The 13440-nt window shown below is 44.5% G+C and overlaps 1 protein-coding gene across 5 annotated transcripts in view; it reads left to right on the forward strand.

Annotated features, from left to right (window-relative positions):
- Positions 1 to 13440, forward strand: part of LOC134353133 (anion exchange protein 2-like) — a 265524-nt gene that overhangs the window by 146143 nt on the left and 105941 nt on the right. Inside the window, exon 1 of one of the 5 annotated variants that reach the window (XM_063061112.1) lies at positions 371 to 624. The exons of the other annotated variants lie outside the window; for them this stretch is intronic. Within the exon in view, the coding sequence (XP_062917182.1) occupies positions 601 to 624 (24 nt within the window). The 5' untranslated portion in view covers positions 371 to 600. Of the gene's footprint in view, positions 1 to 370; positions 625 to 13440 lie in introns of those variants that run through there. 5 annotated transcript variants of the gene reach the window in all.

Here is a 13440-nt window from a genome sequence, read left to right on the forward strand (position 1 = left end):
GTTTGTTGAGACATCCCAGAAACACTGACCATCGGCCCTGGTGTAAGAGCTCTTTTTTTGAGAAGAGTTTTACTCTGACTGAGTTAGAAGTTGCCAAGTGGTATAGGCAGCTGCAGGAATTAATGATTAATTTCCAGGCCCTTGCTGTAAGCACAGACCTGGAGGTGAATCATTAGGACCTTTCGAAGTGCAGTATAGTTTTCAATCATTTTCTCTGCACACATTTTAGGGACAGAGTTGGGGAAGAGAGATACTTTGACCGGGCAGGACAAGTGGGACAGAAGATGATGTAGTTATATCTCAAACAGAACATCCAACCAGGGTCGGCAACCTGCCCAGAAGAGTAAGCTGCGTCAGTAAAGATCCTGTGACCAGGAACGGCTCCTCACCTCCCGGTTGAGCGGGTTAATCAGTAACCATAGAGCTGTGAGCGTCCTCAGCAGGGACAGGCCACACTGACTTACAACTCACTGCCCTCCTGGTCATTAGCTAGGAATTGCTAACCAAATGTGCTACTTATCGTAATTTTTAGTAAGCTTGAATTCTTTACCATCTGATCTGATTTATTCTGTGAATGGTCTGATCCTGGGGTGAAGTTTTATGGACTTCCTTCTGAGTCATGAGGTAAGTCCATGCCAGAAACAGAACAGAACCATCCTGGGTAATCCGGAGCATTGATTTGCTTGTTTAATTTGCCAGGTGGGTGATGTGGACCAGCACAGGATTCTCCTTGGTAGACTCTTGCCTGTATCTGTCCAGTGTTGTTATGTACTTTACTTCTGCACAGTTCTACACCACGTGGTTCTGGTTCAAAGTTGCTCTGTTTCAAAGTTTCTTGGTTGTACATGTGTTTTTAAATATTGAAGTCATGATAGAGGGATGAACTGCATCATGTCAAAGCTTACAAGCAAAGTCATAGGATAGAACACTACAACACAGTAACAGGCCTTTGGCCCATCTAGTCTATGCCGAACGATTAATCTGCCTAGTTCCATCAACCTGCACCTGGACCATAGCCCTGCATATCCCTTTCATCAATATACCTATCCAAATTTATCTTAAATGTTGAAATCAATTTCATTATCAGTGATGGCAGCTCTTTTCATGCTTTCACCACCCGACAGGTAAGAAGTTCCCTCTTATGTTCCCCTTAAACATTTCACCTTTCACCCTTAACCCATGACTTCTAGTTGTATTCTCACCCAATCAGCGGAAAAAGCGTTCTTGCATTTACCATCTCTATACTCCTTATAACCCTAATAGGGTTGTATAACCCTATTAAATCATGGTTTAATCTTCTATATTTAAAGTCCTAACCTGTTCAACCTTTCCCTGTAACTCAGGTCCTCAATCCCTGGCAACATCCTTATAAAGTTTCTCTGTACTTTTTCAGTCTTACTTCCAAATTTTCTGTAGGTAGGTGATCAAAACAGCATACAGTAGTCCAAACACTCTGAAAGAAGCTGTAGAAAGTTGTAAAATTAGTCAGCTCCATCTTGGATACTCAAGGCATCTTCAAGGAGTGGTGCCTTAGAAAGGCAACTTCCATTATTAAGGACCCCATCACCCAGGACAAGCCCTCTTCGCACTGTTATCGTCAGGAAGGAGTTGCAGAAGCCTGAAGGCACACACTCAGCGATTCAGGAACAACTTCTTCCCCTCTACCGTAAGATTCCTAAGTGGACATTTAACTCATGAACACGACCTAATTTTTAAAATACATTATTTGTTTTTGCACTGTTAGTCTATTGAATATATATGTGTGTGTGTGTATATATATATATACACTTCTACTACCACTCTCTGGCTTTTCCTGCGAATGCCTAATCCACTTTATTGCCTCATCTTGAATGCCAAGCGACTGAACTTTCTTGACCAAACCTCCCATGTGGGACTTTGTTAAATGCCTTGATAAAGTCCATGTAGACAACATCTACTGACTTGCCTTCATCAATTTTTCTGGTAACTTCCTCAAAAATCTCTGAGATTAGTTAGACACGACTTACCACGCACTAAACCATGTTAACTATCCCTAATCAGTCCCATCCTGTCACTGTCTGTTGGAATACCTTTCAATAACTTTTCCACTACTGATGTCAGGCTCACCAGCCTATAATTTTCTGTCTATTCTTAGAACCTTTCTTAAACAATGGAACAAAATTAGCTATCCTCCAATCCTCTGGTGTCTCATCCATGGCTAAAGATGTTTTAAATATCTCTGCAGGACCCCTGCAATTTCTACACTAGTCTCCCTCAGGGCCTGAGGGAACACCTTGCAGGCACTGGGGATTTATGCACCCTAATGTGCCTCAAGATAGCAATCACCTCCTCCTCTATAATCCGTACAGAGCATGACCTTACTGCTGCTTTGCCTGTCCTGATGAGTTCCTCTAGCACTTTGTGTGTATTGCTTTGGATTTCCAACATCTGCTGATTTTCTTGTGGAGGTCATAAATGACCTGATCACTGAGGCACAAGAACATGGCAGGTGTAAGCCCTTCGGCCTCTCAGATCTGACCCACCTTTCAATATGATCATAGAACAGTTAAAGTACAGAAACAGCCCTTGCAGCCCACAATATTGTGGTGAATTAATTAAATTAACTTAGCAATTAAACTGATTACTTCTGCCTAGGCAATGTCCATATCCTTCCATTCCCTGAAAATTCATATGCCTAAGAGCCTCTGGAACACTTCTGTCATATTTGCCTCCATCACCACCCCTGGCAGCACATGACAGACACCCACCACTTGCTATGTGTATATATAAAGAAAAGGGGGAACTGTCCAGGACATCTCCTTTGAACTTAATCCCTCTCATTGTAAATGCATGCCCTCTGGTATTAGCTTTGGTACGTGTGCTAATGAGCTAATTCCAATTCTTAAGGTCAGGCAGTATCTGCAACAGCAGAAATGGAATTCATTTGTCAGGTTGAACAAAACTTAAAACACAGAAGTAGGACTGGGCGCATGTACCCCTGGACCTGCTCTGTTCAGGACACCTGCAACTGAAAGGGTACAGAGGAGATTTACAAGGATGTTGCCCGGATTGGGGAGCATGCCTTATGAAAACAGGTTGAGTGAACTTGGCCTTTTCTCCTTGGAGTGACGGAGGATGAGAGGTGACCTGATAGAGGCATATAAGATGATGAGAGGCATTGATCGTGTGGATAGTCAGAGGCTTTTTCCCAGGGCTGAAATGGTTGCTACAAGAGGGCACAGGTTTAAGATGCTGGGGAGTAGGTACAGAGGAGATGTCAGGGGTAAGTTTTTTACTCAGAGAGTGGTGAGTGCATGGAATGGGCTACTGGCAACAGTGGTGGAGGCGGATACGATAGGGTCTCTTAAGAGACTTTTGGATAGGTACATGGAGCTTAGAAAAATAGAGGGCTATGGAGAAGTCTAGTAATTTCTAAGGTAGGGACATGTTCGGCACAACTTTGTGGGCCAAAGGGCCTGTACAGTGGCTCTAGGTTTTCTATATTTCTATGTTTCTATCTGACCTGATCTTGCCCCACATCCTTGACCAACCTTCCATGTCAAATACCTTGTTAAAAGTCCATGTAGACAACGTCCACTGACTTACCTTCATCAACTTTTCTGGTAACTTCCTCTAAAACTCTATAAGATTGGTTAGACACAACTTACCACGCAAAGGAGAGTGGGAAGCAAAGAGTGGGAATAAAGGGATCCTTTTCTGGTTGGCTGCCAGTGTCTAGTGGTGTTCCACAGAGGTTGATGTTAGGATCGCTTCTTTTCACCTGTATGTTAATGATCTGGCTGATGGAATTGATGGCATTGTGGCCACATTTGCAGACAATACAAAGTTAGATGGAGGGGCAGGTGGTGTTGAGGAAGCAGGGAGTCTACAGAAGAACTTGGACAGATTAGGAGAATAGGCAATGAAGTGGCAGCTGAATTCAGTGTATGGAAGTGTGTGGTCATGCACTTTGGGAATAAAGGCATAAACTATTTTCGAAATGGCAGGCAAATTCATAAATCAGGGGTGTAAAGGGATTTGGGAGTCCTTGTGTAGGATTCCTTAAAGGTTAATTTGCAGTTTGGTCAGTAGTAGTGAAAGCAAATGCAATGTTAGCATTCACTTCAGAAGGATGAGAACATCAGAATCAGGTTTATTATCACTGGCATATGTTGTGAAATTTGCTAACTTAGCAGCAGCAGTACAATACAGAAGATGATAATATAGAAAGAAAAATAAATCAATTACAGTTAGTGTGTGTGTGTGTGTGTGTATGTATGTATATAGTGCAAAAACAGAAATGATAAACATTTTTAAAAAGTGAAGTAGTGTTCTTGGGTTCCATGTCCATTTAGGAATGATATGGTAGAGGGGAAGAAGATGTTCTTGAACATAAGACCATAAGACAAAGGAGCAGAATTAGGCCATCTGACCCATCGAGTCTGCTCTGCCATTCAATCATGGCTAATCCTCCTCAACCCCAGTTTCCAGCTTTCTCCCCGTAACCTTTGACGCCGTGTCCAATCAAGAACCAATCAATCTCTGCCTTAAGTACACTCAACGACCTGGCATTCACAGCTGCATGTGGCAACAAATTTGCCATTAAAGCAAGGATGTGATGCTGGGGCTTTAAAAGACATTGATCACACCACGCGGAGTATTGTGAGCAGTTTTGAACCCCTTATTTAAGAAAAAATGTGCTGACATTGCAGAGGGTCCCAAGGAGGTTCACAAAAGTGATCCCAAGGATGAAGGGGTTAATGAAAGAGGAGTGTTTGATGACTCTGGGCTTATACTCGTTGGAGTTCAGAAGAATTATGTGTGTGGTGGGGGGGGGGGTGGAGGGGAGATCTCATTGAGACCTATTGAATGTTAAAAGACCAAGATAGAGTGGATGTGAAGTGGATGTTTCTTGTAGTGCCTGAGTCTGGGACCAGAGGCACAGCCTCAAAATAGAATGATGTCCCTTTAGAACAGAGGAGAGGAGAAATTTCTTTTGCCAATGGGTGGTAAATGTGTGGAGTTCATTGCCACCAATGAAGGCCAAGTCAATGAGTTTATTGAAGTGAGGGGTTGTCGGCTCTTGATTAGTGAGGGCATCAAAGGTTACAGGGAGAAGGCAAGAGATGGAGTTGAGAGGTATAAGAAGTCAACCATGATGAAATGGCAGAGCAGACTCAATGGGCCGAATAGCTTAATTCTGCTCCATTGTCTTTTAGTCTTAATGGATTTTCTGTGATTCATGCCTGTGAATTTTATTTTTGCTATTGTGCACAACAAGGCATACAGAGGAAGGCACCTAACCAGAATGCCTTTTTGTTCAACACTTTTTAATGAATAATATTTCCTGTTTTCCAGGAACATGTCTCTTTTGCAAATTAAGGAAATACTGTGTGCACTTCCTTCAATAAAGAGACCAAATCTCCTCAGAATCAGATTAAGAATTAAAATCAGGTCATGAAATTTGTTGTTTTGCTGTAGCAGTATGTAGTAAAAAGTTATAAATAACAATGCGAAGTATATATAAGAATTAAATAAATAGTGAAAAAAGAGAGGGGGGAAATAGTATAAAATTCCTGAAATATTGAATATGTGTCTTAAGGCTCCTGTGCCGCCTCTTTGATGGTAGCAATGAGAAGAGAGTATGTCCTGGGTAATGGGATCTTTAATGATGGATGTCACTTGTTTGATGCAACGCGTTTTGAAGATAGCCTAGATGCTGCAGAGGCTAGTGCCCATGATGGAGCTGGCTGAGTTTTCAACTTTCTGTAGCTTTGGCCCTCTATACCAAATGGTGATGTAACTAGTTAGAATGCTATCTATGGTACATCTGAAGAAATTTGCAAGTGTCTTCGGTGACATACCAATTCTCCGTCAAACTCCTAAAGAAAAGTAGCCACTGTGACGCCTTCTTTGTAATTGCATCAATATGTTGGGCCCAGGACAGATCCTTACTGATGTTGACACTCAGGAACTTATAACTGCTTACCCTTTCCACTGCTGATCCCTCGTGAGGACTGTTGTGTGTTCCTCGACTTCCCCTTCCTGAAGTCCGGAATCAATTCCTTGGTCTCACTGATATTGTTGTTGCTGCTGCAACACCACTCAATCATCTGATCTGTCTCACTCCTGTACGCCTCCTCATCACCATCTGAAATTCTACCAACAATAGTTGAGTTGCCAGCAAATTTATAGATGCCATTTGAGCTGTGCTTCGCCAGATATTTGTGAGTATAGACAATAGACAGTAGGCTAAGCACACATCATTGATGTTTGCCAGTGTTGATTGTCAGCTAGGAGGAAATGTTATTTCCGATCCACACTGACTTTGGTCTCCCAAGGAGGAAGTCAAGGATCCAGTTGCAGAGGGAGGTGCAGAGGCCCAGTTTTTGGAGCTTGTTGATTAGAACCGAGGGTATGATTGTGTTGAACGCTGAGCTGTGATCAAAAATAGCAGCCTGACATAGAGGAAATCTGCAGATGCTGGAAATTCAAGCAACACACACAAAAAATGCTGGTGAACGCAGCAGACCAGGCAGCATCTATAGGAAGCGGTACAGGCGACGTTTTGGGCCGAGACCCTTCGTCAGGACTAACTGAAAGAAGAGATAATAAGAGATTTGAAAGTGGGAGGGGGAGCAGGCGATCCAAAATGATAGGAGAAGACAGGAGGGGGAGGGCTGGAGCTAAGAGCTAGAAAGTTGATTGGCAAAAGGGTTACAAGGCTGGAGAAGGGAGAGGATCATGGGATGGGAAGCCTAGGGAGAAAGAAAGGGGGAGGGGAGCCCAGAGGATGGAAGGCAGGCAAGGAGTTATAGTGAGAGGGACAGAGGGAGAAAAAAGAGAGAAAGGGAGAGTGAGGGGAATAAATAAATAAATAAATAAATAAATAAATAAATAAATAAGGGGGTTTGAAGGGGAGGAGGGGCATTAACGGAAGTTAGAGAAGTCAGTGTACATGCCATCAGGTTGGAGGCTACCTGATCAGTTTGGAAGTTAGAGAAGTCAATGTCTATGCCATCAGGTTGGAGGTCACATGCTGCTATTGTGACTCCCATCTCCCCTTCCCCCACTACCACTCTGCAACCCCATCTCCCTCAGAGCCTACCGTCAACTCCTGGACCCTCAAAGGCTCCATCTTCCTCTCACCCCAACCCTTCCCTCTCCACTGATAAGTCGGGTGCTGTTGTAGTCTGGCGTACTGACCTCTACCTTGCTGAGGCACAATGACCCCACTAAGGAGCACCAGGTCATTGTCTCCCACACCATCACCAAATTTATCAGCTCAGGTGATCTCCCATCCACTGCTACCAACCTTATAGTTCCCACACCCCGCACTTCCCGTTTCTACCTCCTACCCAAGATCCACAAACCTGCCTGTCCAGGTAGACCCATTGTCTTAGCTTGCCCCTGCCCCACCGAACTCATTGCATACCTTGACACTGTTTTATCCCCCCCCCCCGTTGAATTCCTTCCCACCCAGGTTCGTGACACTTCTGTGGATTTTTTCAATGAATTTAAGTTCCCTGGCCCCCACTGCTTTATTTTCACTATGGATGTCCAGTCTCTATATACCTCCATACCCCACCAGGAAGGTCTCAAAGCTCTCCACTTCTTTTTGGATTCCAGACCTAACCAGTTCCCCTCTACCACCACTCTCCTCCGTCTAGCGGAATTAGTCCTTACTCTTAATAATTTCTCCTTTGGCTCCTCCCACTTCCTCCAAACTAAAGGTGTAGCTGGGCACTCATATGGGTCCCAGCTATGCCTGCCTTTTTGGCTTTGTGGAACAATCCATGTTCCAAGCCTATACTAGTATCTGTCCCCCACTTTGCCTCCAACTTTCACCCTGCCCTCAAGTTTACCTGGTCCATTTCCAACACTTCCCTCCCCTTTCTTGATCTTTCCATCTCTGTCTCTGAAGACAGCTTATCTACTGATGTCTACTGTAAGCCTACGGACTCTCACAGCTACCTGGACTGTTCCCCTTCCCACCCTGTGTCCTGCAAAAATGCCATCCCCTTCTTGCAGTTCTTCCGTCTCTGCCGCATCTGCTCTCAGGATGAGGCTTTTCATTGCAGGACTAAGGAGGTGTCTTCCTTTTTTAAAGAAAGGGGCTTCCCTTCCTCCACCATCAACTCTGCTCTCAAACGTATCTCTCCTGTTTCACACAAATCTGCTCTCACCCCATCCTCCCGCCACCCCACTAGGAATACGGTTTCCTTGTCCTCACCTGCCACCCCACCAGCCTCCGGGTCCAACATATAATTCTCTGTAACTTCTGCCACCTCCAATGGGATCCCACCACTAAGCACATCTTTCCCTCCCCCCCCCCACCGCTTTCCACAAGGATCACTCCCTACGTGACTCCCTTGTCCATTCGCCCCCCCCCCCATCCCTGATCTCCCTCCCGGCACTTATTCTTGTAAGCGGAACAAGTGCTACACATGCCCTTACACTTCCTCCCTCCCCACCATTCAGGGCCCCAAACAGTCCTTCCAGGTGAGGCGACACTTCACCTGTGAGTCAGCTGGTGTGATATACTGCATCTGGTGCTCCCGGTGTGGCCTTCTATATATTGGCGAGACCTGACGCAGGCTAGGAGACTGTTTCGCTGAGCACCTACGCTCTGTCCGCCAGAGAAAGCAGGATCTCCCAGTGGCCACACATTTTAATTCCACGTCCCATTACCATTCTGATATGTCTATCCACGGCCTCCTCTACTGTCAAGATGAAGCCACACTCAGGTTGGAGGAACAACACCTTATATTCCGTCTGGGTAGCCTCCAATCTGTTGGCATGAACATTGAGTTCTCTAACTTCCGCTAATGCCCCACCTCCCCCTCGTACCCCATCCGTTATTTATTTATTTAGTCTCTTTTTTTTCCCCACCCCCCTTCTTTTTTCTCCCTCTGTCCCTCTCACTATAACTCCTTGCCTGCTCTCCATCCTCTGGGCTCCCTTCCTCCTTTTCTTTCTCCCTAGGCCTCCTGTCCCATGATCCTCTCATATCCCTTTTGCCAATCAACTGTCCAGCTCTTGGCTCCATCCCTCCCCCTCCTGTCTTCTCCTATCATTTTGGATCTCCCCCTCCCCCTCCCATTTTCAAATCTCTTACTAGCTCTTCTTTCAGTTAGTCCTGACGAAGGGTCTAGGCCCGAAATGTCGACTGTACCTCTTCCTATAGATGCTGCCTGGCCTGATACGTTCACCAGCACTTCTTGTGTGTGTAGCCTGACATAGATAATGCTATTGTACAGGTGATCCAAGGTCGACTGGAGAGCCAGAGAGATTGCATCCACTGTCAACAAATTGTGGCGAAAGGCAAATTGCAGCAGGTCCAGGTCCTGGTCCTGTCTTAGGTAGGAGTTGATTCTAGCCATGACCAAGCTCTCAAAGCACTTCTTCACTGTAGATGTGAGCGTCACTGGGCGATAGTCCTTGTGGATTCACACAGGTGTAGTTTTATTCTCCCTTTCAAAGTGTGCATAAAAGGCATTGAGTTTATCTGGGAGTGAAACATCACAGAGATTCAGGATGTTAGGTTTCGCTTTATAGGAAGTAATGGCCTGCAAACACTGCCAGAGCCAATGCGCATCCAATTCCATCTCTAACCTCGAGAATTGTTTTTTTACCCTTAAAATAGCCTTCTCTTCACTGTACACCAGGTCTCATGATGCCTCATACTTGGTGAACCTTCAGGTTCTCCTTCAAGTTGCACACTATCTCAACTTAGAAGCATATTTCTCATCCTTCTTTGTCACTGGGTCTAAATCATAAAGTCATAAGATATAGGAGCAGAATTAGGCCTTTTGACCCATCGATTCTGCTCTGCCATTTTATCATGGCTCATCCATTTTCCTTCTCAGCCCTAATCTCCTTTCTCCCCCTATCCCTTCATGCCTGGACCAATCAAGAATCTATCAACCTCTGCCTTGGCCCCCACAGCTGCCTGTGGCAATAAATTCTACAAATTCACCACCCTCTGGCTAAAGAAATCGTTCTTCATCTCCGTTCTAAAAGGACACCCCTCTATTCTGTGTCCTCTGGTCTTAGACTCCCCCACCATGGGAAACATCCTGACACTCCCTCCACAACAATACTGTGGTACCATCTTCACTAGAAGCACTACATCAGTTCCAGAAGATGCTCTGGAAGCGATAAAATGAATGGGCAATAATTGCAGGCATTACCAGTAATGCCCACATTCTGAAAGTAACGTGTTGACCAATTCTAACAGCTCCTGGCACTGTTTCACTGACAGCTCTATTGTCTGCTATGCTTACATTAATAAATAGCTTGTCCCTCACTCCCAGAGCTTATAATGTTATCGGAGTCTCTTGATTAAATTACTGTCTCATCATTGCTAACCTTTTTTTATTCCCATCGGGCAGTCTTGTATTTTGTTCTGTCTTTTAAATCGGCTAACTACAGCGATCATTTTCTTGATATTAGATCCATTCTCATTATTAAGCATACCCAGAAAGTGGAGGGAGGAGGATGGATTTCAAGAAATTTGCCGATTTGAAAATTATAAAATTATCTTCAACTGTCGTTTGCTTAATTCCCACCAATCACCTCAGTTACAGAACAAAATCAAAGGTCAGCATTTATTGTCCATGCTCGTTTACCTTTGAGAAGGTGGTGGTGAGCTGCTGTGGTCTGATGCTGTCTCCAGAGGGCTCTTGTTATCTTGGTCTAGGACCTGTGCCTTTGTATAAGGTCACCCTTCGCTCTTGTAAACTCCTAGAATACAGACCCACACAAAATGCTGAAGGAACTCAGCAGACCAGGCATCGTCTATGGAAAAGAGTACACTTGATGTTTCGGGCTGAGAACCTTCATCGGGACTTATCCTGAAATGTCAACTGTACTGTCTTTCGTAGACGCTGCCTGGCCTGCTGAGTTCCTCCTGCATTTTGTGTGTGTTGCTTGGATTTCCAGCATCTGCAGATTTTTTTCTTGTTTGTGAGAATACCGACCCAGCTTGATTAGCCCTGCGTGATCAGACAATCCTGTCAATCCAGGAATTAATCAACCATTGCTAAATTTCCAAACTCCATTAAACATTATTTCTAAACTCCAACCCCTTTGCGGTAAAGGACATTATTCCATATATCATCATAGTCATTAGCTACTCCTGACTGCTAACACCTTGTGATTCATTCCCAAGAATATCAAGATCCTCATGAGATTCACTTACAGTCTCTTTCCACTGGGATAATAATCTGCCTTTGATTAATCTTATACTCACATTTCCTCACATTAACCTTCATTTGCCAGTTTTTCAGCCACTCAGCCTATTTATTTATATCCCATTGCAGGGTCACATTGTCTTCATATTCAGATTCATTGATTCATCATATGTACATTGGAGCATAGAGTGAAATGGATAGTTTGTGTTAACAACTAATACAACTATGGATGGGCTGGGAGCTGCACATTCTGATGCCAACATAACATGCCCCAGTATTCTGCAGAACAACAACACATCAACTGCAACAAAACAACAGCAGCAAGACCAACTCTTTTCCCTTTCTACCCACTCAGCCATACATACAGTCCTCCAACTCCAGGCCACATCCAGACCTTCAGTGGACTTGCAGACTCGCAGACCGAGGGCTTTGGGCTTCATTCTTTGGTATCAACCACATGATTTGCTGATAATGGGACCTGAGCTCCAGGCCTTGAACTTTGAACTTGCACCCTCTCCGACCTTAGTGGGTCACAGGACTTTTGAACCTGGGACTTGCTGACCTCCTTACAGTCTGCCGTTCCACCTATTTTCATTTCATTAGTAGGCTTGGGAGCATTGGACCCTGAACTGATCCCAGGGTATTCAACTGGTTACATCCTTCCAATATGAAAAAGATGTTTCAATATTTATTCTGACTTTCTATGATTAAGCTCGAGATTCAGCTAAAAATAGATATTAAAGTAATTCGCATTTAGTTTCCAGCCTTATGTTTTCCTCCCTTCTTGAACTAGAGAGTAGCACACCAGCTGATTTCTAATCCAGTCTAGTGGGTATAACTGAAGAGCCTCACTGGTGCTTGCTTCTTATGTCTTTACCCTGTCTAGAAGGGATTCCCTCACACAGATCCTATGCTTCAGCCTGTAGATAGACATGAGATGGATCTTCAGATGGTATTCTCCTTGAAATGTCTACTGTACTCTTTCCATAGATGCTGCCTGGCCTGCTGAGTTCCTCCAGCATTTAGTGTGTGATTCTCCCTCAAAGTCAGCAGCTTCCAGCTCTGTCAGTTCCCATTCGCAGCTAGTGAAGGTGACTGTACCCTTCAGCTTATCCCTTGTTGGACCAGGACCAAGCTAACTCTGCACCATGTGCTGTTAAGGACTCTGTCGGCAAATATTTGCAGTGTGCTACCAGCACATTGCTGGAGGAGAGTGTCCCGTGGTGTGAGTACCACATCTTGCCCTTCAGTAAATGGGGACCTTATCAGTCAACTAAACAGCCATTTAATGGGGCAGCAAAGCGTCTCTGCTTCAACCTCAGCTGATAAACTTGATTATCACACTGAGCAATTATTTGTACTTTTGAGGGAACTGGGTAGTGAAGTTCTGCCTGCCACTAGCTCAGTCAGCCTGGGACGCTTGCTGCTAATGGATGTGCCAGAGTCTCCTGCTAACTGCAGCTTCATCTCAGCATGAACCAGGTAAGGTGGCTCCCTCTTCTGCCAGTCAACATGAGAGCAAATGGTCTGAAAGTAAATCTCCATTGAAATTGCTTGCTGTTACCAATATTTTGCTATTTATGGCATATATTTTTCCCCAGTATGAGTTGTGTTTCGAAGTTGGGGAGATGGAATGCACTGTTGGTTGACAAACTGGCTGAGTGTGATTCTGGTCTGTATTCCCAATGAGCAGAACATCCTGATTTCTGTTGGTCTGACCCCTGTGATTGGGAAGGACTTGCAAAGGAAGCTGAGGGACCTTTTGATTGAGGGTGGTGAGGGGAGAGTTAGTGGAGTCTGGCCCATGCCGTAGATACCTAGAAATTGCCAATAAACCAGATCAGGAGAAACTTCATGAGACTCATATGTGCTTCCACATGGTGAACAACATGTAAAGCATTGAAGGGAAGAGTAGCATCATGGAAAAGGGATTGGGAGGGAAATGGCAAAAGACATACATTGAGTATGAACAGTAGTCAAGTGTGTTGGCAGATTCCCTCGTGGATAGTGTCATTCCATATAAATTCTTTTTACAGAGGATGCATAACTCAGCAAGTTCAAGGAATAGCCTTGCAGAGAGAACCTGAGCTAGCTTTTCATGGTAATAATGTTTTAGTTAGAACTGGTGATAAGCCATGAACTCTGTCCCTCTCTCCACGGAGACTTTCCATCAATTTCTATTTTCATTTCAAATTTCCAGCATCTGGAGTTATTAAGCTTTAACCTGGTGGAAACTTGCTCAATTCTTTCAGGACGGTAATGGAGC

This window comes from Mobula hypostoma, chromosome 1, assembly GCF_963921235.1.
Source record: "Mobula hypostoma chromosome 1, sMobHyp1.1, whole genome shotgun sequence".
Classification (NCBI taxonomy): Eukaryota; Metazoa; Chordata; class Chondrichthyes; order Myliobatiformes; family Myliobatidae; genus Mobula; species Mobula hypostoma.